This window comes from Nelumbo lutea, chromosome 3, assembly GCF_056320005.1.
Source record: "Nelumbo lutea isolate HS-2025 chromosome 3, American lotus-T2T, whole genome shotgun sequence".
NCBI classification, from domain to species: domain Eukaryota; kingdom Viridiplantae; phylum Streptophyta; class Magnoliopsida; order Proteales; family Nelumbonaceae; genus Nelumbo; species Nelumbo lutea.
The window spans coordinates 36,023,751-36,047,791 of NC_142686.1; the positions used below are offsets into that span (position 1 = coordinate 36,023,751).

Genomic DNA, 24,041 nt, shown 5'->3' on the forward strand with positions numbered 1-24,041 from the left:
ATGGTATTGAGGTGTATTCTTTGGCATTATCGGAGTGAAGAATTTTAATATGAACACCAAATTGGGTACGTATTTCAGCATAAAATTTTTGAAAATTAGAAAGCACTTCATTGCAAATTTTCATAAGATAAATTCATTTCATCATTGAAAAGTCATCAACAAAAATTACAAAATACTTATAGCCATTGTATGACATGACTTTGATCGGACCCCAGACATCAGAATGAACTAAAGAAAAAGGATTTGAGACAGGATTATCAACTCTTGGATTAAAAGAGACTCTATGATGTTTCCCAAGCTGACATGACTCACAATATAGAGATGAAAGATGACTCAAGGAAGAAAGCAACAAGTTCAGAGCCTTGAGAGAAGGATGACCAAGTCTACAATGTCACTGAAGAGGAGAAAGAGACGACTGAAAAGCTACTAGAGGGCTACCACCATCAAGGTAATACAATCCACCTACCTCATGCCCTCCACCAATCTTCATCCCCATATTGAAATCCTAAAACACACAAGAAGAGGAATAAAAGGTTATGGAACAATTAAGTGACTTGGTTAATCTACTAACAAACATAAGGTTAAAGGGGAACTTGGGGACATATAAAACAGATGATAAAGACAAGGAGGAGAGATCAACATCACCAATACTATAGATGGGAGATGTAGAACCATTAGCAAGAGTAACTGTTTGAGATGTGGGGGACTGAAAAAGAGAAGAAAATACATTAGGAGACCCAGACATATGGTCCGAGGCTCTGGAGTCAATGATCCAGTGTGAAGGCTTGGAAGCCAAGCAAGCCATACCTAAATGGGCAAGGGTAGCTGTGTTCTGCTGAGAAGTTGTCTGAAGGAACTGCTCATATACCAAATGGGGTATACTCACCATCTCCTTCTAGAAACACCAGTAGATGTGGAGGGGATCGGGTCAGTTTGTTGATTTTCAGTAGTTGTACCACTACCCTTAGTCACAACATGGTTAGCCCAAGTGTTGGGTGGGCTATGTAATTCATAGCGAAAATTAACCGTGTGCCCCTCTAATCTACAGTATGTACACTTTCTAGGGGCATTACTTCTTTCTTTACCACAACCTCCCCTTGAGTCCCGACCTCCACTTCGGCCACCAGCACGGTTAAACATGGTACCACCATGGTTACGTGGAAGGCCACAACCACCACTACCACCTTTATTTCCACGGCCTCCCCCTCTAGTGACCACAAAACCAGATCTGTCTGAGAGAGAAGAATGCTCTATAGACTCAATAGATGTCCTACTGAGACGGGCAAAAACTTCTTCAAGTGAGGGAAGAGCAAACTCCCCTAGTAATGGTGCATGAACAGGTTCATATTCAGCCTTCAAACCCACCAGAAACCTTATCACATCAAGTTGCTCACGCTGTTGTTGCTGAATCTGAACATCTTGTGTCAGAGGATGATACACATTGAGCTCATTTTAGATATTTTTCTTAGATTTGCATAGTATTCCTCCAAACTTTGACTGTCTTGTTTTAGATTAAAGTACTCTTGGTACAATTGATACACCATAGTTGTATTGTCTTGTCGGAGTACAGTTTCTTAGCATGATCCCAGATTTCTTTATCTATATGTAGGAACATAAATTTTATGCTAATTTTTTGTTCCATGCTATTCCACAACCATGCCATTATTTGTGCATTTTTCTGTTCCTAATTACTAAACCCCGGATAATCAAATGAGGGTTTCTCCTTTCTCACATGTTTTACTTTTTTCTTGGCCTTTAAAAACACCTCCACAAATTTTGCCCACGTCACATAATTCTCACCATTCAACTTAATAGATGTCATTTGAACATTTAGGTAATCTGGAGGAATCATAACACCTGTTTTATTGTCATTCCATCTCCAATCGTTGCCATTTTAACTAATTCACCTTCAAATATTTAGTACAACTTCACGCATTTCCACAAAACTTATTTCACCCTCAGCACCACCAACTACTTCAAATATACATTGCACATGAAATACAAAAACTGAAATCACTTAGTCATTAAATCAAACACCTGTATTGCACACTACAAAACCATTCACACACCAAATACAAGGGCTGAAGTCACTCGGCCATTAAAACAAACACAGAAATCAGTATAAACACCACCACACGACATAAGGTTTCACTTTCAACTATTTAAAATCACCCACACACCATTCAACACAGTACAACCGCCACCACACCATTGCTGTCGTGAACTTCAGCAGTCGAAAAACTCTACTTTTAGCACACATATGAGGTAAAAACAGAGAAGAACAAGGCTGATATGCATACTAATCACTTCAAACCTCCACAAAAAAGTATTTTGAACAAAAACACAACATTTACAATCGACTATTTGGGCAAAAAACAGAACTGCTCATACCTGTCCACAAACATCCCTCTTTGCATCATAGAATAAAGGGCATCTAGTACACAACCTCAATGACCACCACCACAGTAACTGGAGGCATACTCACCTCCAAAACCACAAAACGACCACTCCTTTTTGGCCTCTTGTCGAGCTTCCACTCAGGCTAGAAGAAAAACAAAGAAAACTGAAATAGTTGGCTGCGAACCTAGGAAGAAGACAAACTGTGAAGAAAGAAAAAAAGGGAAACGAGAACTAGGTTTTATTGCTCTAATATCATGTGAAATCCCTATTCGATTCTAGGTTAAAGAGAAGAAGAAGAAGAGGAGAAAGAAGAAGAGAAGAAGAGGGTCAACCAGATTAGGAAAAATCAGTCCACCTCTAGCCGACCCACTTGTATTTATCTCCAATAACATAGTTACGATAAAGACCATATTGTCTTTCATAAGTGATGGGACACATAACTTAAACTTAAATAAAATAGACATTTCACTCTCAAATAGATAAACCCAAATGACCAAAATACCCCTGATTTGTGTATTCTAACAAATTCAAAGGTTGGCTTTAGCTGGGAATCAATGATTATGTGATAGGATGAATCGACTTTTAACCATTTTAACCTGCATAGATGACTGAATGCAAAGTAAGGAAATGATACCTCGGGATGCTTTTACACAAGAGAACTATCCTTTTCTTCTCCTTTCTTAAGTGGAACCCTAAAATGCTCAGCAGATAAAACTTTTAACTCCCATTGATTCTGCAATGCTGTGCCTCATAAAGTTGAATAGGTTAAAAGAATGAAAACCAATGTCTATCAGCTATATCTACACATCTTCTTTTGACCAGCAATGAACCAACCAATGATGAACAGAGTTATTTTAGAAAAAAAGAAAGAAAGAAAGATGACAATATGCTGGTTTATGGAGTAAAACTTTGTTTTATTTTGCTTTTTTAATAAAAAAGGCAAAAAAAGGATTTGACCTCATAAAGATTAATACTAGAATATTTTCTGATTTTGTTTTTTTTTTTTTTTTTTCATGTTGACATTGCAATCTTAAGGGATCATTACTGTGCTTGGTTGTTGTTATTGCAAGAAACAATCATTGTCAGCTCGCTGTGAGATCTCAGCCCACTCTCAACTTCTACATCTGACTTCTATGGAACTCCATTCAAATTTATCCAATGAAGAATCCACTTGGGGAAGTGGAGGCATGGTTGGGATGTATACCTCTGTTTCAAGCCTCTGTGTTGGATTACTGGGAAAGAGTTGAGGCAAAGAACCTTTCATACCTCACGCAATCAAATTTTCATGCGCCAATGTTCTGAACATTGTTTTTATCGTCTAGAAGTTGTAAATTTCTTAGAGAGTTCATTCGAGGTAGGTTAAGTAGGGCTTTTGCAGACGCAACAGAAATAGAGCAACTACGGCAGTGCAGCGGGACTCAGGGCTGAGGCCGCTAAGTGGGGCTGGTGGAGAGAGAACAAGCGATGGAGAGAGAGAATGAGTTTATGCTTTAATTGAGTTTGGAAAATAATTGGAAATCAGATGTTTTTCATCAATTGGATTTTATTTTGAAAACTTGATGATCAGTAAAGGACAAATTCGATATTTCATTTTTTTCCATGTTTGCCAATTATCAAAAAGTAGTATAAACAATAACAATACAGTTCGTCAATTTCGTAAACACTTAGTGGGTAATTAAGAGGTTTATCCTATTTTGGATTAACGAAACACGGGCTAAGACCAATCAAGCTATATATGTGGCTCAACTGGGCTATATGTGCCCACCTGGCTCAAACCCAAGAAGAAAAGATGGGCCCTCGCCCGGTTGCCCCTCGGGACCGGGGGCATATTAGTAAAATCTAGCGGAGCACGGGGTTGGCTTATTTTGATACAAGGGTTGACTATTTAAAGAATCTGGAAGCAGGTGTGGAGATCAGAGAGGCTTGGAAACTGGTTCCGGAGTCGAAAGCTCAGGTACGGGCAGAGGTTTGGAACAGAAAATCACAGAAAAAACCAAAAAAAAAAAAATTTTGGAAAAATCTCGTCACCGAGAAAGTGAAGAAACTAACGAAATAGCCGTTAGGGTTTGAATTTTATTATTATTTTTTCTCATTTATTTCTTTCCCTTAAAATTGAAGCGGGAAAACATCTCAAAACCTTCCATGGATTCAGGGATCCGGCATCTGCTTCACTGCACTTCTATTCTTCTTCTTCGAAATGGTGGGAGTGGATACTGGTTGCTGATCTTCTACTTCTAGGGTTTGGAGACGGTAGTACGAGGGCGGAGGGCCACTGCTCTAGGACTTTGGAGTGTGGATTCTTTAGTTTTGAGCGATGGGAACTAGAGTTCCTGTTCAGCATTACAATCTGAGGTCGGCCAATTCATATATTGGAAGCTCCATGCATGATCTCAACACTGTGGATGCAAGGACTGGGGAGATTGAAGGCATCAGTGATGTGGAGCGTGATGCTGTGACTGAAGATAGCTTGGGGAACGATGATGAATCCAGTTCTGTTGTAAGTTTGTATTGATATTATTTACTTTTCTCAGTTTTTGTTCTCTTTCATGGTCGGCCTTTTTCTAGAATTTGAACTGTCATTACTCTGATTCCGGTGTAGTTTGAACTAATTTGAATTCATACTCGAATTCATTTTGGAATTGTTGCTCTTCAAGAACTTCGACTGTTTGGTTCGGTATTGCAGGGGAACTTATTTTGCTTTATTTTATTTTATTTATTTATTTTTTATTTATTTTTTTTTTTGGGGGGGGGGGGTAGGCGTTAGCTCCTTTGTCACATTTAATGGGAATTATAAATTAGTCACATTTACTTTTCTCTGTTTTTGTTCTCTTTCGTGCTCAGCCTTTTCTAGAATTTGAACTCTCATTACTCTGATTCCAGCGTAGCTTGAACCAATTTGAACTCAAACTCGAATTCATTTTGGAATTATTGCCCTTCAAGAACTTCAACTGTTTGGTTCAGTATTGCAGGGGAACTTATTTTGTTTTATTTTATTTTATTTATTTATTTTTTTGGGGTAGGCCGTTAGCTCCTTTGTCACATTTAATGGGAATTATAAATTAGTCTATTGGATTTGCTATAATAAAGGGAAGTTCGTTTCTTTTCCCTTTGAACCGCGGCAGCTGCAGTAATTTGCGTTTATGTTTTTTGTTTTTTAAATCCTCCAGGACTGCATACACGAATCCTATAGTAATTCATTACCGCTTCATGGTGTTGGAGTAGAAGAAGATCGCTCTGGTCTTGAAAATAGTGGGTCTTCAAGGTCCACATATGATATTCTGACTATTGATGGTGACTTCTAATTTCTCTTTTATGTTTTAGTTAAATTGTTCAAAATGTCATTTTGGAAGTTCATTGGGTTACATGTTGGATATTTGTGGGATTTTCCAATTTGAATATGTCTGATTAGTTTTATTTGAACTGAAACCAGATATTTCCCCAATTGAAACTGCAAGAGCGAGATTTTTACAAATACTTGTGGATCATTTTATTAGTGAGCATGTAATTGAAGTACAGGATACTGAGGCAGAATATGCTTCCCAATCGGGCCAAGATAAACTAAACAAGAGGAAGCCAAGAGAAGTTCAATATGAAGGTGATCCAAGGTTTGTTTTGCCCTTAATGTATGTCGCAAATTTATATGAGACCTTAATTAATGAAGTGAATATGAGACTTGCTTCCTTAAATGGTATTCGCGAAAAGACAATTGGGGTAGCCCTTGAAGCAGCTGGTGGGTTGTATAGAAGGCTAGCCAAAAAGTTTCCAAGGAAAGGTATTACTGTGTCCTTTTGCAATATATTCTTTTTGAGTTTATTTCATCCTTAATTTGATCTGTATCAATTGCTTTCACTTCAGGACCCTGTACCTTTAAAAGAAGGGAATTGGCAACATCTGTCGAAACAAGGACAAGATTTCCTGAGCTAGTGATACAAGAAGAGAAGCGTGTTCGTTTTGTAGTTGTCAATGGTCTGGTGATTGTTGAAAAACCAAATAGTTTGTCTATTGATGATGCAGAATGGTAAGCTGGAATCTTATATTTTTTGCATATTTGTTCTCTTTGATACCTCATGAACAGTTTGTTAAAATTGTTACACAATGTCCATTGGAATTTTTGGGTGAGGTTACATTGGTTGATCTTCTGTACCTTGTTAATAGTTTTCTAGTATTTTTTGTTTGCATTGGAATTTCTTGGGAAAAAGAAAAGAAGACCAAAAAAGAAAGAAGCTTTTTAAAATGTATTGGGCTTCTCGTAAGTTCTAATGAATTTTCTTAGCAATTAATGAGCATTGAAGATTCTCAGCATTTTATTTTAGCACCTTTATTTTGCAATCCGTTGAACATTTAACTTAAAAGCCCCTTCTTTGTCTTCCAGAAAAGCGACTATTGCCCCGTAGGAGCATACTTTTAACTGATTATTAGTTTATTACTTGCTGCAAATCCTGAGGATTTTTTAGTAAGACCTGTACTTGGAAGCCCTAAAATTCTGACCTTAACATTGACTTCGTAGGCTCCAGATTCCTCAATCCAGTGTCTTAATCAAATGTTTGGGTTCTGTGATCAGTCGGATTGTTGAGAACAGTTTAAAATGTTGGCGTTAGTTGAAATGTCGATCACCCAAATATGGGAAATACATTGGAAATGTCTAGAGTAGTATGACAATTTCATGGAAAATTTTGGCTATCCAATCCTAATAGGACACACTTATCAAAACCTTGTAGGGTTTGGGATTTTAGATTAAAATCCTATACTCCTATAGGGTTGGGTTTTGACCTTATGGTTATCGATACCCAAACCCAATTATATTTAACACAATGTATATATCATTAAATATATCTTATATATTTTATAAGAAATAACATACAAAGTAAACAGGTATAGATACATAAGGAACAACATGGAAATTCAAATATATTACTAAAAATATATGACTTATATTTAATTTGTAGCTCTAATAACTCTAAATAAGGTATAAATACATAAGAAACACGTATTTTAATAATTTATGACCTTATATCAACTGTAGTTTCACCATACAAATGTGAAATGCAAACTACCAGAATATCCCAAGGAAACATCGACAAATGGTAGATAATTAAAATATACATGCATAGCGTAGCAAACTAATATGACAAATCTCATTAATAATGATGTAAAAGGTTACAAAATTTAAAATATACTAAGTTTAATAAATAATGGTGATATGTCATGGTAGTAAAATTATATTCTCTTATGAAGTTAGCCACCAAAAAATATAACCTCTTAAATGGATAACTGAGATAATAGAGGCAAACACATTCAGATCTGATCTGATTATGGTCCGATTCCTGGGCATAACAAGAGTTTCTGTCGAGGGAGATGCACTACACATTATCAACTTCCTCTTGGATCCTCAATGTGAGCTTCCTTGCATTTGAACTCAATTATTACTGACTGTATTCATAAAAAAATATCATTGCTAACTGCCGGACACTATTACAAGGCTTTCACCAAACCTTGATCTCCTGTGTTCTATGTGTGCAGGCAATATGGTAGCTCATCATGTGGCTAAATTTGGATGTTATATTTAGAGAACTACCACTTGGTGTTTACCTCTTGATTTTCTCAGGCTTGTACTTAGAAATGATTTGATGCAACAAATTAGCCTAAGGGCTTTCCTTAAAACAAAAAAAAGATTACTTAAGTACAAACTTTGGTAGTTGCAAATGAATTTTCTTTATTTAATAAACACGAACATAATATGGTTGCATATCTATGCTAGTTTAACAAGATATTGTGGAGTGGTCTTGTGATTAGAATACATATGTTTTTTTTTTGGGGAAAGGTAAGGTAATTTATTCAGAACATAAAAGAGAGATACATATATTTCAACATTTAATTAAGCAATTTGGGTTCGAATCCTTCCAACAATGTATTAATTTTATATGAGTGGTTTTAGATGGACTTAAATGAAATCAATTGAGTTAATTATGAGATGCATATATTTAATGGAATTAATTAATGTGACGAGTGGTGTGCCAAATACAGTTAGTTATGGAGTTAATTATGGCAAATGGAGTGTTAAATAGAGTTAGTTATGGTGAGTTTAATGGGCATTAATTAAGGCAACTGAATTTGAATTGGTGAGACAGGTCATGATGGGTTTAATGAGTTAAGGGTGGGACAAGTTTGGAAAGTTGGGGGGAAAAGTTAAATGGGTTTGGGACCAGGGGTGCTTAGGTGGGTTTGGGAATGGGAAGGGCAACTTCCGTGGGTACCCTACCTGTTGCCATCCCTATCTAGAAGAAGTGGTCTGTTTCAAAGAATAAGTGTTTTTTTTGCATGCTAGGCCATGCTCTATGTAGTGTTGTGTTGCATTGGCTCTCCTAAATGGATGCTGTGTCATGTCAGCCATGCGTCTGAGTCTGACACTCCATTGATTCTTGAGGGTATTTTTACATTACATTTCTTTTTTATCCTCTAGCTTATTTAACATAAATGAACAACTATTCTACATGATGAATCTTTTCATCAATACATTTGTACTTGAAGATCGGATACTTTGAACCTTGAGCAGGTCTTTTTTTTTCAAATATAAAAGTTGATGACATACAACTTGTTACTGGATTCTATTCTATGTTATACACATATGTAACTTGGAAGTTTGGTAGTTTTCAGTTGAGATCAAATATGGGTTGCGACTTGAATTATTCATCTCTCAACTTCTCTTTTGATAAACATCTTACAAACTGCAGGTTCAAAAGGTTGACTGGTCGGCATGAAGTAGCTGTCTCAGCTCGAGACTATAAGTTCTATTCACCTAGGCATAAGTATAGGCGTGTTGCATCACATTCTGTGTCTAATATTCCTGGATTGCCAGTAAGCTTGATGTATCCATTGTTTGGGTTTAGTGACTAAAGTTAAAGATGAACCTGATCTGTTCTCCTTTCTCCAAATGTTTTCAGGCATTTTCTGGAGCAGAAAACTCTTCTGCAATGGCTACTGCCCCGGGATTTCGCCCTGTTAGTGAAGTAAGGACTTAACTAATTCTTTGGAGTTGATAATTTGATATATTCTTTATCCTTGATTGTAGGTCCATATCTTTTTCATCCTTTGGAACCATATTACATTCTGGAATCTGGATGTAATAATATAGGATGAATTGAGATGGAACTTTGTAAATATGTAATTATCTTGAACATATCAACCATTTATTTATTTTCCGATCACTTGGAAGGGACAAAAGAAACATCTTGTTTTCTTTAACAATTTTTGATCTCTAGTGGACCTTTTAGTAGGATTCAAACTCAGATGAAGTTCTGACCATCTGTCATAGAAAAGGAACAAATTGATTTTGTAGGGTTTTTAAGAAATTCTCCAATTTCTTTTGGAAGCAGATGATTATTCATTTGCTTCTCATGTTTTCTGAGCAGCTGGGGGATTGAGGAATATGCAGGAAGTTATTTCAGGAATCTGTTTGATTCCATCTCTATTCATTTAGTTTGAATTGATTTCCCAAAAAATCAAGCTTTCTTTTAGTTATTGAATCTCTCTTTGATTGACCGATGTGTGATATTCCAGATCTTCGTTGCTAACGGTGATGGAATCAAAATGCTCTCTCGATTGATTAGAAGGTGACTCTAAACTGGTAATGGGGTGGTTGAAGGAACCTGAAACTGTAATTTGGAAATACAAAAGGATTAATGAAAAGATTTAAGTGGCGGTCAGAGATATGACAATTTTAGTCCAATGGGAAAGGCGGTCAGCTAATGGGATGGCTGATTTCTTTGCAAAACAGGGGGTGCATAAATCTGAATTATTCTGGGCTCAGTTGTAATGTGCTAATCTGGTCGGGGTTGCATCTCGCGCCTCTACTGGATGTTCTCTTGTGAGCCTTATTATGCTCTAATAAATTTTTTATCATTTTTTTATGAGAGTAGTTTTATTAATTCAAATAATGAAAGTATAGCCAGCCTAGGAGGAGGCACGAGGTGTTACCTCCCCTGAGGACTGAACCATATACTAAACGTACACAACAATTACAAAGTGGCCCAAAACCTGACTGTCATATTTTCTGATCTGCTGACCCCCTTGACAACCCTTGCTTGGCCAAAGAACCAGCCATTACGTTTGCTGATCTGCTGACCCACTGAAACCTGACTGTCATATTTCTTCTCATCCATTTATTTTTCTTTAACAGACCCCTGTAGCCCCAACAAGTTGTTTCTGGACTTGTCAGCCAGCCCACTACTACCTTGGAATCCCCTTCTACTATCAAATTGTTCACTCCAAGTTGACTGGCCATTTGTGTACCTTGTACCGCTGCTAGTAACTCTGCCCTTACAGAATCACCAACACCCACTGATCCTGATGAAGGGATGAGAGATCCATCATATGGATGGCTGAACCCTTGTAGGAAGGTTGGGCGAAATTAAAAAAATTTTTCTCTCTCCCATCTAGGAATCGCACTCCCTATTTTAGAAAACTGCATTTTCAAGTATCAATCTTGAACCCAAAACCGACCAGATTTGAAACCAAAAGGGAGGAGAGGGATATACCTGATACGAAGTAGCAGTAACTCCCAATGAAGGTGTTTACGCCCAAGGAGAAGACCAAAACCCGCTTCCACTGAAGATGACACAGTGTGATGAAGCAGGATCAACAGGATGGCTCTTCAGCAAGAACCAAGATTCTTCAACAAGAATTGAACAGGGGCTGGTGAGCATGTCTTCAAATTGTCTCTTCAACCAATGAACAATATGAAGAACCTTTCTTGATCAATTCTTCAAGAGGAGATTTAACTGGGTAGGGATGGCAAGAATATGAGAGAATTCTGCAGGTTGTTGTGTTAAACTAAGGAATTCGCCCCCTATTTATAGTCTTCTTTGGATCAGCCTCTTAATCTAATTAAGAGAGAGTTTCTTGATCCATACATGATATTTGGATCTGGACTCTTAAATGGATAAGACTTATCTTATCCTTTTAGCTAATCCTAATCAGATTATAAATCATATATTGCTTCCTTTTAATTAACTAATTTAAGCCCATTTCGAATTGGGATTTAGGCCCATTGAGCTTATGTGCTCACTTATCCCTTAACTTGTTGCCCAGTTGGCTCTCTTTGTATGGTGTGGGACCCAAACATTGATCTACAAATCAGTCACATGGGTTCAGCTCAGCCTTTGTTACAAGGCCTGACTGAATTCATTATAGGAGATAGTGAACCCCTGAGTCCATCACCATGGGCTCTTAATGGGCTCAACATTTACACTAAATGGTCTTTGGGTCCAGCCACCTTATGAAAATCCAATGGTTGTGGGCAGATGCAATATTAACCCATCAGGTATTACCCTAAATGGTCTCACACTTAACCTTTTAGCCCATAATGATCAAACACTACTCGACAAGAGATGACCTCTCCCTCGGCTGCAAGGAACAGTGCTGCACTCTTTACTCATATGGATCCCGGGAAGTAAAACATTTTGCAAACATTTTAAAACCATTGATATATCTATATAAATATATTTTGCAAAACAAATCTCAACGTTTGAAATCAACTGCCAATAGTTTAGGTTTCCATTAGAGAGAATGCCTTCTTCGATCATTCACTTTGTTCGACAAAGGGGTTGATCCTGTCACTATAATCACCCACTTAGGTGAATTCTTGGACTGTCCCAACATACATAGGTTTTGACCCCCTTTAAGGATCTCACTGATTGGCATATCAAAGACAGCCCAATCTGACACCTAGTGCAGTACCATAATCGAGTCTAGGAGTCAAGTGTAACATTCCAGTTTTGCCCATCTATCTCCAAGGTCCAGGGCAATACTGGAATTTGGTCCGGTTCAGGGTTTCAAGAAAACCCACATTGTATGTACCTCAGGTCTCACCCTAGCAACTGAGACAAGCTACCCCAACCAACTTGGTAGCACATCAGTGTCAGTCTTGACAGGATAAATCTCCCCAGATCTATCCAATAGCTACGAAGATTTTAAACTAACACGAGTCTCATAAGCGTCTAGTTTAAGGGTATTACACAGAAACACACCACAATGACATGAATCAATTATGTACTTTATTCATTTACAATAAATGTCAAAAGATACATCAATCTGATTGGAGCTAAGGGCATAACTGTCTAATACTTGAAAATAAAGACAACATGTTGTTGTCTTTTTCTCTCAGAATCCCTCCTATTTTGGATGGCCTTGGGTTACCTTGGCAGCTACCATCAAAATTCAATTTTACCACTCCATCTGGTGGGGGTTTCCGTTCAGCTTGTGATTTGTTCTTTGTGGAGACTGTAAAAGCCACTGCTGCCCAATTTCTCCTTAAGTCATCAAAGGAGTAATCTGCCAAAGGACATGTTTTGACACCTTAAAATTTTGGGCACAATTTGAATAGTCTCCTTGCTGTTTGGGGGGGGGGGGGTTCTTTTTGTTGATCTCAATATAATACATTGCCTTTTTCAAAAACAAGGTCACAATTAGAGTGAATTACTTGATGTGCCTTCTCTCTGGTATTGTAACTTGAAACTCCATTAATTCATCTATAACTTTGAATATTTGATCTTCTTCATCTTGCATGGTGCATGATAGGTACAGATGGCAATTTATTTCTGAATACTTTTTTAACTTTATTTGTCAAGAGAAAATAAATTTGTGCCCTGATGTCACCAAGGATGGTGGTGCATTGTTGTAAGTACCCTGCACATATTCTTGTTTATCCAAAATGCCCAACTAATGAGTTAAGGAATAGACCAAACCCTATTGTTGCATGGGTTGGATGCTTCTACCCATCAGAATTAAGAAGTGCTTGCCCAGGTGCTTATTTGTCCAAAATGTTCAACAAAGCAATGATGGGATAGATCCCATAACCTAGACATGGATCAGACACTTCTAGCCAACAAAAGAGCATCTAATTCAAGGATTGTTGTACATATTGTAACATCCTTATGAAAATTGTTGATAGGGAGCTCAGGATGACCAAAGCCATGGCACTTTTGGGATGTTACCAACTAATTGGGTAGTGTGTGTGTTGTATGTGCATGCATGCATGTATGTATATGTGTGTGAACATGCTTCGGCAGGTACACATCCCTTATGATTTCAATGCAATGTTGTGGTGAACAGGGTTCACTTAAGCTAGATATCTTTTTTCAACAATTTTTGTTATGATGGATGCTTATATGCTTTTATTTGTTGGCAGCCTCCTTCCAAACATCATATGCAACCACTCTCCCATCAGCCTCAGTTTCATGCTCTCCACCAAACCCATCATCAACCCATCCATCAGAATCAACATGCACCGCATTTTTCTCACACACATCAATGTGGACCTTCACATTTGCCTGAGATGACCCATGCCCATCAATCACCAACTATGCCCCAACACATGTCTTGCTTGCAACCCCTCACTGGAGGTCATGTTGGAGGGCGCTTGCATGTACTGGTAAGTATTTTTATTCAACCTATTTTTTCTCATTTTCTTAAACAGAGACTCCTTCAATCTTTGAAACATTGACTGGGGAGTGAAAAGGAACTATTGCTTGGTGCAATACTGCAATGGTAAATATCAGGGCTGACAGGTGTGAGAATTATAGTTCAAGTCTGTAAGTGGCTACTTTGTGTAAAAATGCCAAAAGTCCATATCTAGTCCATCCCTCCCAAGACCCCAGATTTCTGGAACCAACATTGGGTAATAGCCCTTTTATAGCCTCCTTCCAAACATCATATGCAACCACTCTCCCATCAGCCTCAGTTTCATGCTCTCCACCAAACCCATCATCAACCCATCCATCAGAATCAACATGCACCGCATTTTTCTCACACACATCAATGTGGACCTTCACATTTGCCTGAGATGACCCATGCCCATCAATCACCAACTATGCCCCAACACATGTCTTGCTTGCAACCCCTCACTGGAGGTCATGTTGGAGGGCGCTTGCATGTACTGGTAAGTATTTTTATTCAACCTATTTTTTCTCATTTTCTTAAACAGAGACTCCTTCAATCTTTGAAACATTGACTGGGGAGTGAAAAGGAACTATTGCTTGGTGCAATACTGCAATGGTAAATATCAGGGCTGACAGGTGTGAGAATTATAGTTCAAGTCTGTAAGTGGCTACTTTGTGTAAAAATGCCAAAAGTCCATATCTAGTCCATCCCTCCCAAGACCCCAGATTTCTGGAACCAACATTGGGTAATAGCCCTTTTATCCACAACAGTATTCTAGCATTAAGTTGATACTATAGAGCATGGATTTTGTATGTTTTGTTGGTTTGGTTCTGAGGTTTGAGCATTCTACAGGCACTCGTAGATAAAGCTTCCATGGCTAATCATTCCTTTGCCCTTTTCTTTTCAGTATGGTTATGCTTCTATCATGCATATATAATACAATTCCATGTGTATAAATACATTGATAGAGAAAAGTGTATATTGTATGGATGCAACTTGGTTAGGGTTCAATCTGAGCCCTGTCTCACCCAACTTGACCTTTTTGAATCTGAATCTAACCATGAGTTGGGATAGTGTTGGTTTGAGGCCTCAGGTAACCCAACCCAAGCAGACTGCATATGCATTATGTATTTCTATTATCAAAATTGAGAATATCAGAAACACATCTACTAGTGATTACTATTTTGTTGTATCTGTAAGAGGCTTAGATTGAGTCTTGTGACTTCATATGTTTTTAACTGTGATATGCACTTAAGCTTATAAGCCCTACCAACCAACCTCAGCCATATTGTATCAGGGTTGGGCGGTGTCACATGGGTTAATGCTTGGGCCTTGATTGGCCTTGTGTTCACCATTAAATTTTTGGAATTAAGCTGGGTTGGTATAGTCGCATAGAACCCATTTCTACCTGTCCAAATCCTGCACCCTAGTTTAAGCCTTTATGGTTGATGTGGACATAAGTTTTGGATAAGTACCTAATCCATAAAGGTTGCTTATTGGATACTTGACATCATCTATTGTATGGATTGATGGAAAAGAAATTGAGGGGGGGGGGGAAGTGGGGTTATTCAATGAAGATAGTTGGATATGCCATGTGAGAAGCTTTTATTTACTATTTGAGAATGGTTTTATAGCCTTGTATTATTTGTTTGAGAGGGCATCTGAAGATTCATGTGTCATAACCTCAGGTTCTCAGCTAAGTAGTTGGTAGTTGGCTGGATTTTAATGTGATACACGTTGGCTGTCTTGATATTATTTTAGGGAATGGCATACAGGTTAAGTTAGACTCAATGTGTTTAAAGCCTAACATTATGAGATCCTGAAGATATTTGAAGCTTTAAGCATATGGTATGAAAACCAGATCAAGTATGGATTAATTTTTGTTGACAAGTAAGTAAAGTTTATTAATAATTAACAAAGTAACAAACAATACAAGCTTACCAAGGAGAGATGCAAGGTGCACCCTCATCTGTCCAGTGCAAACATCAAAACTTAGCCCAATACAACGGACGCCTATTTAACCCCTTGCTTAGCCAATGTGTCTGCCATCCTGTTGGCCAATCTTCTTACCACTATTGTATTTTTAATGTCATATTACTGGTTAACCAAGTGAACTCTCTCATTAAATTCCTATAAGCCCAAATAACAGTCTGGTTTTTCTAACCATTACACCACCAACTTGGAATCAATGTTTTTAAAAGGCGTGGGAGCCTCCAGGCGATGTTTCGGATATATTTACTTACCTTGGAAGGGCATTTAAATGTTCATTTTCAAAATTACAGTGGCAAAAAAAATAGCTCGTTCTATTTAATATCTATTTGGGGTAAAGAAGGACTGAAAACGATTAACAAAAATTTTCGTTTATCAACAATGAATAATAGTGAAAGGGCTTGAGGCGCTCCCAAAACGCCCTGAGGCATATGCCAGAGGCACTAACACCTCTGAGGCATACACCTCAGGTGCAAGAGGCATTCATGAGGTGTGCTAGAGGCATACACCTCATGCGCTTTCTGCACATCTGATATAAAAAGACAGAAAAAAAAGAAAAAAGAAAAAAAAAAGGAAAGGAAAGGAAAGGAAAAGAAAGGGAAGGGAAAGAAAAAGAAAGAGAAGAAAAAAAGAGAAAAGGAAAGAATAGGGAAGGGAAGAAAAGATAAGGAGAAGGAAAGTGGTTTGCCCCCTGCCCCTTCGGCTGGGGGGCTTCACTCCCCAGACCTCCTGCCCCCTTTTTGATGCAGCCTAATTTTTTCTGCCTCCGCTTTGACAAGACCCCCCCTTTCAACTAATGTTATGCATCTTTATTCTTCTTAATATAAAAGATTTTTATTAAAAATAAAGAAAAAATGAGATTCCCCCTTCCTCTTCATCCTCCTCCTAACCCCACCCCTTACTTCTTAAGGAGGCTTACGCCTCCTTGTGTTTGAGAGGCTTACGCCTCTTGCGTTCTGAACTACACCTCACGCCTCTAGGTAGTGGAATGCCTCGCATCACGCCTCCACGTTTTATAACATTGTTGGAATCCTTTTCAATTATTAACCTTTACACATTCAAGTCTTTTGCAATCTGAACACCTTGGATAACAGCATGAAACTTAGCCCTAACAGAATCCCTCACTCCTACTGTTAATGTTGTTGCATTGTTTTCGGGTCCAGTTAGGAGTGAGGGATTCTGTTAGGGCTAAGTTTTTTGCTGTTATCCAAGGTGTTCAGATTGCAAGAGACTTGAATGTGGAAAAGGTTAATAATTGAAGGGGATTCCAAGTTGGTGGTGGGTTGGTTAGCTGTTTTAGCTGTTTCAGTCAAGAAAGAAAGTAAAAGGAAAGAAAAAGCTATACATACCTCTAACCTGTTATGATGTGTGGAACTGCTTATTGCCTTCTTCAAGCTTTATAAACAGTAAACTCCTCAAGTTTGAAATGTTTGCTTTGTCTTTCTCTTAGTTGCAGTACTTCAGCTAGGTTTTGTTGGGCATATCTTTGCTTTCCTTTTAAAAATTTGCACAACATAACTGCTATACAAGGTTAGGTCACAAGCAACTGCCAAAGGGTTTTTCTTAAAGTAAATAGACAATTACAATAATTTTAAAAAAACAGAAGTATAAAAACTAAAATGGTACATGCATGGGTTGCCTTGTGCCTCAGCCCAGGTGTGCATCTGGTCGCACTAGGCAAATACCTTTTGAAACTGATGTTGCTTGGGTTCAAGCAAAGGGAAGGTATCAAAATGCACCTTGTCTGTATGTCTAGGCGGATCTTTTAAAAAGGTGCATATACCCCTTTCCTTGGGAAGTATGCTATTCCAATTGGGTTCTGTAAGTAAGGTGTTTTCTGGCCTAGTTGGCATCAAGGACTCAAACGTTGTAGAATCTCTTCCCTTAGTTATAGGGTTGAAGACCAGTGTTATAAAAGGCGTGGGAGGCGCGCCTCCAGGCAAGGTGCCCCTAAAACGCCTTGAGGCGTATGCTAGAGGCGCTGACACCTCTAAGGTGTACGCCTCATACACGTTTTTCATGAGGCGTGCTAGAGGCGTACACCTCATGCACACCCCATGTAAAAAGATAGAAAAAACAAAGAAAAAAGAAAAGAAAGGAACAGAAAGGAAAGAAAGGGAAGGGGAAAAAAGGAAAGAAAAGAAAAGGAAAGGGAGGGAAAGAAAGTGGGCTGAGGGACTAAGCCCCTAGACCCCTTTGGCTAAGGGGTTTCGCCCCCAGACCCCTCAGCCCCCTATCTGACTAGTGATATGCATCTTCATTCTTCTTAATATAAATGATTTTAATTAAAAATAAAGAAAAATGAGATCCTCCTTCCTCTTATCCCTCCTCCTTCCACCTCATCCCCCCTCCTCTTAAGTAGGCTTACGCCTCTTTGTGTTCGGGAGGCTTGCACCTCTTATGTTCTGAACTGCCTCACGCCTCTAGGTAGTGGAACGCCTAACGTCACGCCTCTGCGTTTTAAAACATTGTTGAAGACTGATTGTTGGTATTGCTGTGGTTGAAGTAGAAGATCAAGACTGTAATCAGTCTAGAATCCTAATAGGTTTTAGGTTTGCAAAACAGAAGAAAAAGAGGGAGAAAGGAGAGAGAATAGAAGAGAAACAAGAGAACACAAGTTGTTGAAAGGAGGGACAAATTCTTACTCATCTGCCGCCGCCACTCTCTTAATATTTATAGTTTATGTTTAGTACATAATGGAAAGGACACATCTGCCCTTGGTACTTACATAATAAATAAAGTAAATAAAAGCTGAAATAAATATCAACTGAATTAACAAACTGACTCAAACTGACACCACTATAACTGAAACAGATAACTACACTGCTGTCCTACGAACACAGTGGGGCCCACATCAGTGTTCTCTATACTCCCCCTCAAGTTAGGAGTAGATATCTATCATGCCCAACTTGGAAAGGTCTGTCTCTAACTTCTTCCTTGGTACAATCTTGGTGAGGATATCTGCGAGCTGCATATTAGATGCGATGTACGGAAGACACACTTCTTGTGATGTGACCCTTTATCGCACAAAATGTCGATCAACTTCGATATGTTTAGTTCTGTCATGCTGCACTGGGTTGTGGGCTATATTAATAGCTGCCTGATTATCACAATACAACATTAAGGGCTTTTCATAGTCAATACCCAACTCTTCAAGTAGTGACCTCAGCCATAAGATTTTAACCACTCCATTAGCCATTGACCTATATTCCGCTTTAGCACTAGAGCGGGAAACAACACTCTGCTTCTTACTCCTCCAAGAGACAAGGTTACCTCCCACCAGGGCACAATTGACCTTCTGTCATCAACACTTCCAGCCCAATCGGCATCTATATAGACTTCCACCCTCATGTGGTTATTGTTCTTGAGCAATATACCTCTACCCGGGCATCTCTTCAAGTATGCTAATATTCTCTCTGCCGCAAGAAGATGAGGAGTTCTAGGGGAGTGCATGTACTGGCTAACAACACTAACTGCATAGCTGATATCCGGTCGAGTGAGGCAGAGATATAGAAGCTTTCCAACCAACCGTTGGAACATAACTTTGTTTTCAAGAGGCTCCCCACCATCTGCACTAATCTTGTGATTTTGTTCGATGGGTGTATCGGCCGACTTAACACCCAACTTTCCAGTTTCCGCCAACAGATCTAGAACATATTTTCTTTGAGAGATAAAAATCCCCTGCTTGAATCTAACAACCTCAATACCCAAAAAGTACCGTAGTGCACCAAGATCTTTCACCTCAAACTCTAGGTGACTGTTTCAAACCATACAATGCCTTGTTCGTCTCATGGCTAGTCCCAATCACCTTCCTCGTCTCCAAATCCTGAAAAACACATCGGTCAGGGAAAAAGGTTACTGAACAGTTCATGTGTTTGGTAATACTATTAACTGAAAGCGGGTTAGTATCAAGCTTAGGAACATGCAAGACAGAAGATAAAGAGATAGTATCCGATAGGTTGATGTCCCCCTTGCCCGAAATGGGAACAAGAGAGCCATCAGCAATGGATACTCTATCTCGGCCAGAGGACAAGTGATAAGAAGTGAACAAAGATGGCAAGCTAGTCATATGGTCAGATGCACCTGAATCTATTACCCAACAGTGATCATTATTACCTGGAGCTGAAGCATGGTAAGCTGAGGCTCAAGTACCTGAATGTGCAAATGTAGATGTGGCAGGAGCTGATGGTGATTGAGATGGCTGAGCTGAACTCCCAACTTCCTTTTCCAACTGTATGAGGGCAGCCCAAACAACAGCTAAAGTCTCTAGGGATGTGCCTGATGAGGATCTTGAATCAGTGTTCACTGCCATATGAGCATTACCCTTCTTATTTCTTAGTTTTGCTGGGACCAAGTGAGGATGTAGTTTCCAACAAGTATCTTTTGTGTTCTTGGGTTTCTTGCAATGTTCACATACCAGATCCCGTTTATCTTCCTTCTTCCGGTCACTTTCTGAGTCACCCCCTGGCTTGGGTTTAATAGCTGTCAAGGCTGGGAAAGAGGCTGAAGCTGCATCATGACTTTCCTCCTGGTCTCTTCACTATGCACCAGGGAGTATGCTTGAGAGAGGGTCACACTATCTCTTGTCAATATCTGTTGTCGCATAATGTCATATTCTGAATTCAAACTAGCCAGAAACTCAAATACCCTATTCGTCTCGACTTGCTTTCTGTGAGTCTGTGCATCTTTGGGACTCTCCCACTCAAGAGTCTCTAGATGGTTAATTTCATGCCACAAGGATTTCAAGGTAGAGAACTAGACAGAAACTGGCTTCTCTCCTTGTTTAAGGCTGTTCACCTCACACTTTAGTTCATAGGCTCTGGCAACATTAAGGGGTTGGGAATATGTTTCTTTCACAACATCCCATATCTCTTTGGCTGTCTTTGCCCACAAATAATTTCGGTTGATATGTGGCTGCATAGAATTACATAGCCATGCCATAACCAAATAGTTCTTTTGAACCCACTTGGTGTATGTTGGGTCCTCCTTGAAAGGTTCTTTCACATCTCCCAAGAGGTAACCTAGTTTTCCCCTTCCTCCAATAGCCATCATGGCTGGTTGTGCCCACTCCAAATAATTTGACCCATCAAATCTCATAGTTGTAATCTGAAACCCGGTTTCAGATACACTACCATAACTGTGGTTTCCAAAACTACTTTCTCCCTGACCCTTAAACTCCATCTTTGATCAAGATTCAGTGGCTACAAACTGTTAGAGCAACTATACCAGAAAACAGAGTCAAACAAGCAAGTCTGAAATCTGATCCGAAACCAACACAAAACTGATATGATCTGATCCGATTTGAAACCAACCCAAATCTGATCTGAAATCAATTGCCTATCACAGTATATGCAAGAAATCAACTCAAATCTGATCTGAAATCAATCAGCATGCACAGTACCGGGCAGCCTATCAATCTGAGATGCTATTTTCTGAAATCACTACTGTGGGGCCCACTGTTGCGAGAGCAAAATTAGGGTTTCAACTGTAGGTCTGAAGTAAGTGCTCAGTTGCACTCTCCAAGTAGTCCACACAAGTGGGACTTGTCATAGGGCAATATGAAACCCTAAAAACTAATCACCTTTGAAGAGGGGGGTTCGGCCCAACAGTCAAACCCTAGAAACAAACTTAAACACAGTTCTGCAAGCCAAACCCTAGAACAAACTTGAACACAGTTCGGCCCCTCTTTCTAGATAGGTCCAACCTATCTCGACTGATTGCAGTCTCTGAAACTCGGTAAAAAAAAAACTTACTTATGTACTTCGGTTTACTGTCTTCTAGGGTTACCTGAACCCTAACCTTTGCTGCCTCTTCCTGATTACCAACTCTCTGCAAGCCGCGACAAGTCTTCAACTGCTGCGAACCTCTCCTGGTAATCTCCAAGATTCAGCCACCGAAAAACTTCTTCAAAGCTTCCAGCCCTAGCTAGTCCTCATCTGGTCGGCTGGACTAGACACACATGAGAAGCCCTAGATAGGCTCTGATACCAAGTAGAAGATCAAGACTGTAATTAGTCTTGAATCCTAATAGGTTTTAGGTTTGCAAAACAGAAGAAAAAGAGGGAGAAAGGAGAGAGAGAATAGAAGAGAAACAAGAGAACACAAGTTGTTGAAAGGAGGGACAGATTCTTACTCATCTGCCGCCGCCACTCTCTTAATATTTATAGGTTATGTTTAGTACATAATGGAAATGACACATCTGCCCTTGGTACTTACATAATAAATAAAGTAAATAAAAGCTGAAATAAATAACAACTGAATTAACAAACTGACTCAAACTGACACCACTATAACTGAAACAAATAACTACACTGCTGTCCTACGAACACAGTGGGGCCCACATCAGTGTTCTCTACAAATATATGTCAGAAAATGCTCAAAATTCTCACATTCTTAATTCGGCCTGGGCTTGGCCTACTCTAGAAGTAGAGGGCCTTGATATCTTCCATATATTGATCATGCTAGGTATACTTGCCAGTATAGGTCTTCTGTATGGTAACATTTAGTAGGGGGTGATTATAAAGAACTGTTTTGATGTTTACATAATTGGGAGAAGGGTGGGGGAGGGGCGCTTTGCAACAAAGTCCCCTCTGATGTGGTATGTGGAAAAATGAAGGCACAAGACCTTTTGTTCGGTTGCTGTCCCTTAAGCAATACCTGCCAACTATTTAGGTATATAGCGTTGTATTGACTCTATTTTGTTAACAAATATGATATTAGAATATAAATTAAGTGTGGATATTTTCAACATGTCAGTATATTCAGCATCTCACATACCAGTGATTGTGTCTCTCTTGCACTGTTCCTCACATGTCTATTGCAGCTAGGCCACGGGAAATATATTTTTTTGATTGGAAACAGTAACTTTCATTATGCTTAATAGTTAATCATGTACACTGTCAACCATTCAGAATATGAATGTTGACCCCAAACAACTTTAATTCTTACAGCACAGCCCAAAAAAGATTTTCCCTGAAGGTCCCCTGCTTTGCTAGCGTATCAGCCACAGAATTGGCTGACCTTCTTACCCACTTGAATGTTACTCCAACTTCCCTTGCTAGGTAGAGTATTTCCCTCATTTGTTGTCTAAGAGTCCATGCACCCAAATTTTTTTGTCTGCAGCCATCCTATTAATAGTTTAGAGTCTCCTTCTCCCCCAAAATTTTGAAAGCCCCATTGTTTCGCCAGCCTTATTCCTTGTAGTAGGGCCAACAATTCAGCCCTCAAAGAATCTCCTTCACCTATGGGGCCAGAGTATAGTGCTAACAGCTTACCCTCCCCATCTCTGAACCAGAAGGTCCTGGATTACCCAAAGAGCTTCCATCAAAATTCAATTTCACCCTTTGTTGTGGGTACCCAATAAGGCTGAACCACAGTCTTTGTAGTTGAAGAATTTGCCACTACTGACCATCCCCTGAGAATATCCTCGGCTGAAAATTCTTTGAACAGGTCAGTTGTTTCCAGCCAGTGTAGGACTTTAATGGTTATGCATTCAATGACCTGCTCTTTAGATCTTTCTTCCCCTTGGAAAAATCTTATTATTTCTCTCCTCCTAGACTGACCAAAGGATGACTGCTCTGGTTGCCCTCCACATCACTCTACCCCTTTTCCTAGGTAGTGTGAAGAAACTTGGGTCAAATAGGCTTGCTACATCCGGAGGAGGGTCCACCTGCACCCAAAGAGAGAAGAAAACCAATGTTATACAAAAGATGCAAAGGACAAGACATTGAAGTTATTTGGCTTTCAGTTTGACTGAACAACTTTTGCACATTAATTACTAATAGGGTTTCCTATTGAAACATTTTCCATAAATATATTAAGACATTTTTCTTCTTTGTATTCATGAATTGCCTGGCTTATTTATTTATTATTGTTTTTGTTTCTCTTAAACATTATCCTTTGTTTCAGCCAACGAGTCCTGCAAAGTTTTGTGATGAATGTGGAGCCCCCTATCTGAGAGAGACGTCCAAGTTTTGCTCAGAATGTGGTGTTAAGAGGCTAGGAATATGATACCCTCTTAATATTACATATTGTGATGCTACTCCCTCTAACTGTAAATATTTTGAGATGCAGAGAGCAAACTTTGAATCATTGTACAGATAGGTCAATTGATAGCCAGTAAGCTTGATTAATATAATTTTCTTATTCATAAAGATGATGCAGAACCAAGAAATGCTTGATGATGGAAAATTGGGTCTTCAATTTAATTCTTCATAT

At 39.0% G+C, this 24,041-nt stretch overlaps 1 protein-coding gene across 3 annotated transcripts; it reads left to right on the forward strand.

Annotated features, from left to right (window-relative positions):
* Positions 1–4,254: 4,254 nt before the first annotated feature.
* LOC148864233 (PPR containing protein) lies at positions 4,255–24,038 on the forward strand. Of its 3 annotated transcripts, XM_088981263.1 has the most exons (9): positions 4,255–4,354; positions 4,553–4,897; positions 5,568–5,691; positions 5,831–6,172; positions 6,256–6,418; positions 9,132–9,255; positions 9,342–9,407; positions 13,586–13,828; positions 23,733–24,038. In XM_088981263.1, the coding sequence occupies exons 2-9, from the start codon at positions 4,715–4,717 to the stop codon at positions 23,832–23,834; spliced, it is 1,347 nt and encodes a 448-aa protein (XP_088837389.1). In that variant the 5' UTR covers positions 4,255–4,354; positions 4,553–4,714; the 3' UTR covers positions 23,835–24,038. The 3 variants fall into 3 exon arrangements, with proteins under 3 accessions (XP_088837389.1, XP_088837388.1, XP_088837385.1); XM_088981262.1 differs by lacking the exon at positions 13,586–13,828; XM_088981259.1 differs by lacking the exon at positions 23,733–24,038 and having other exon boundaries at positions 4,321–4,354; positions 4,519–4,897; positions 13,586–14,035.
* The last annotated feature ends 3 nt before the right edge of the window (positions 24,039–24,041 follow it).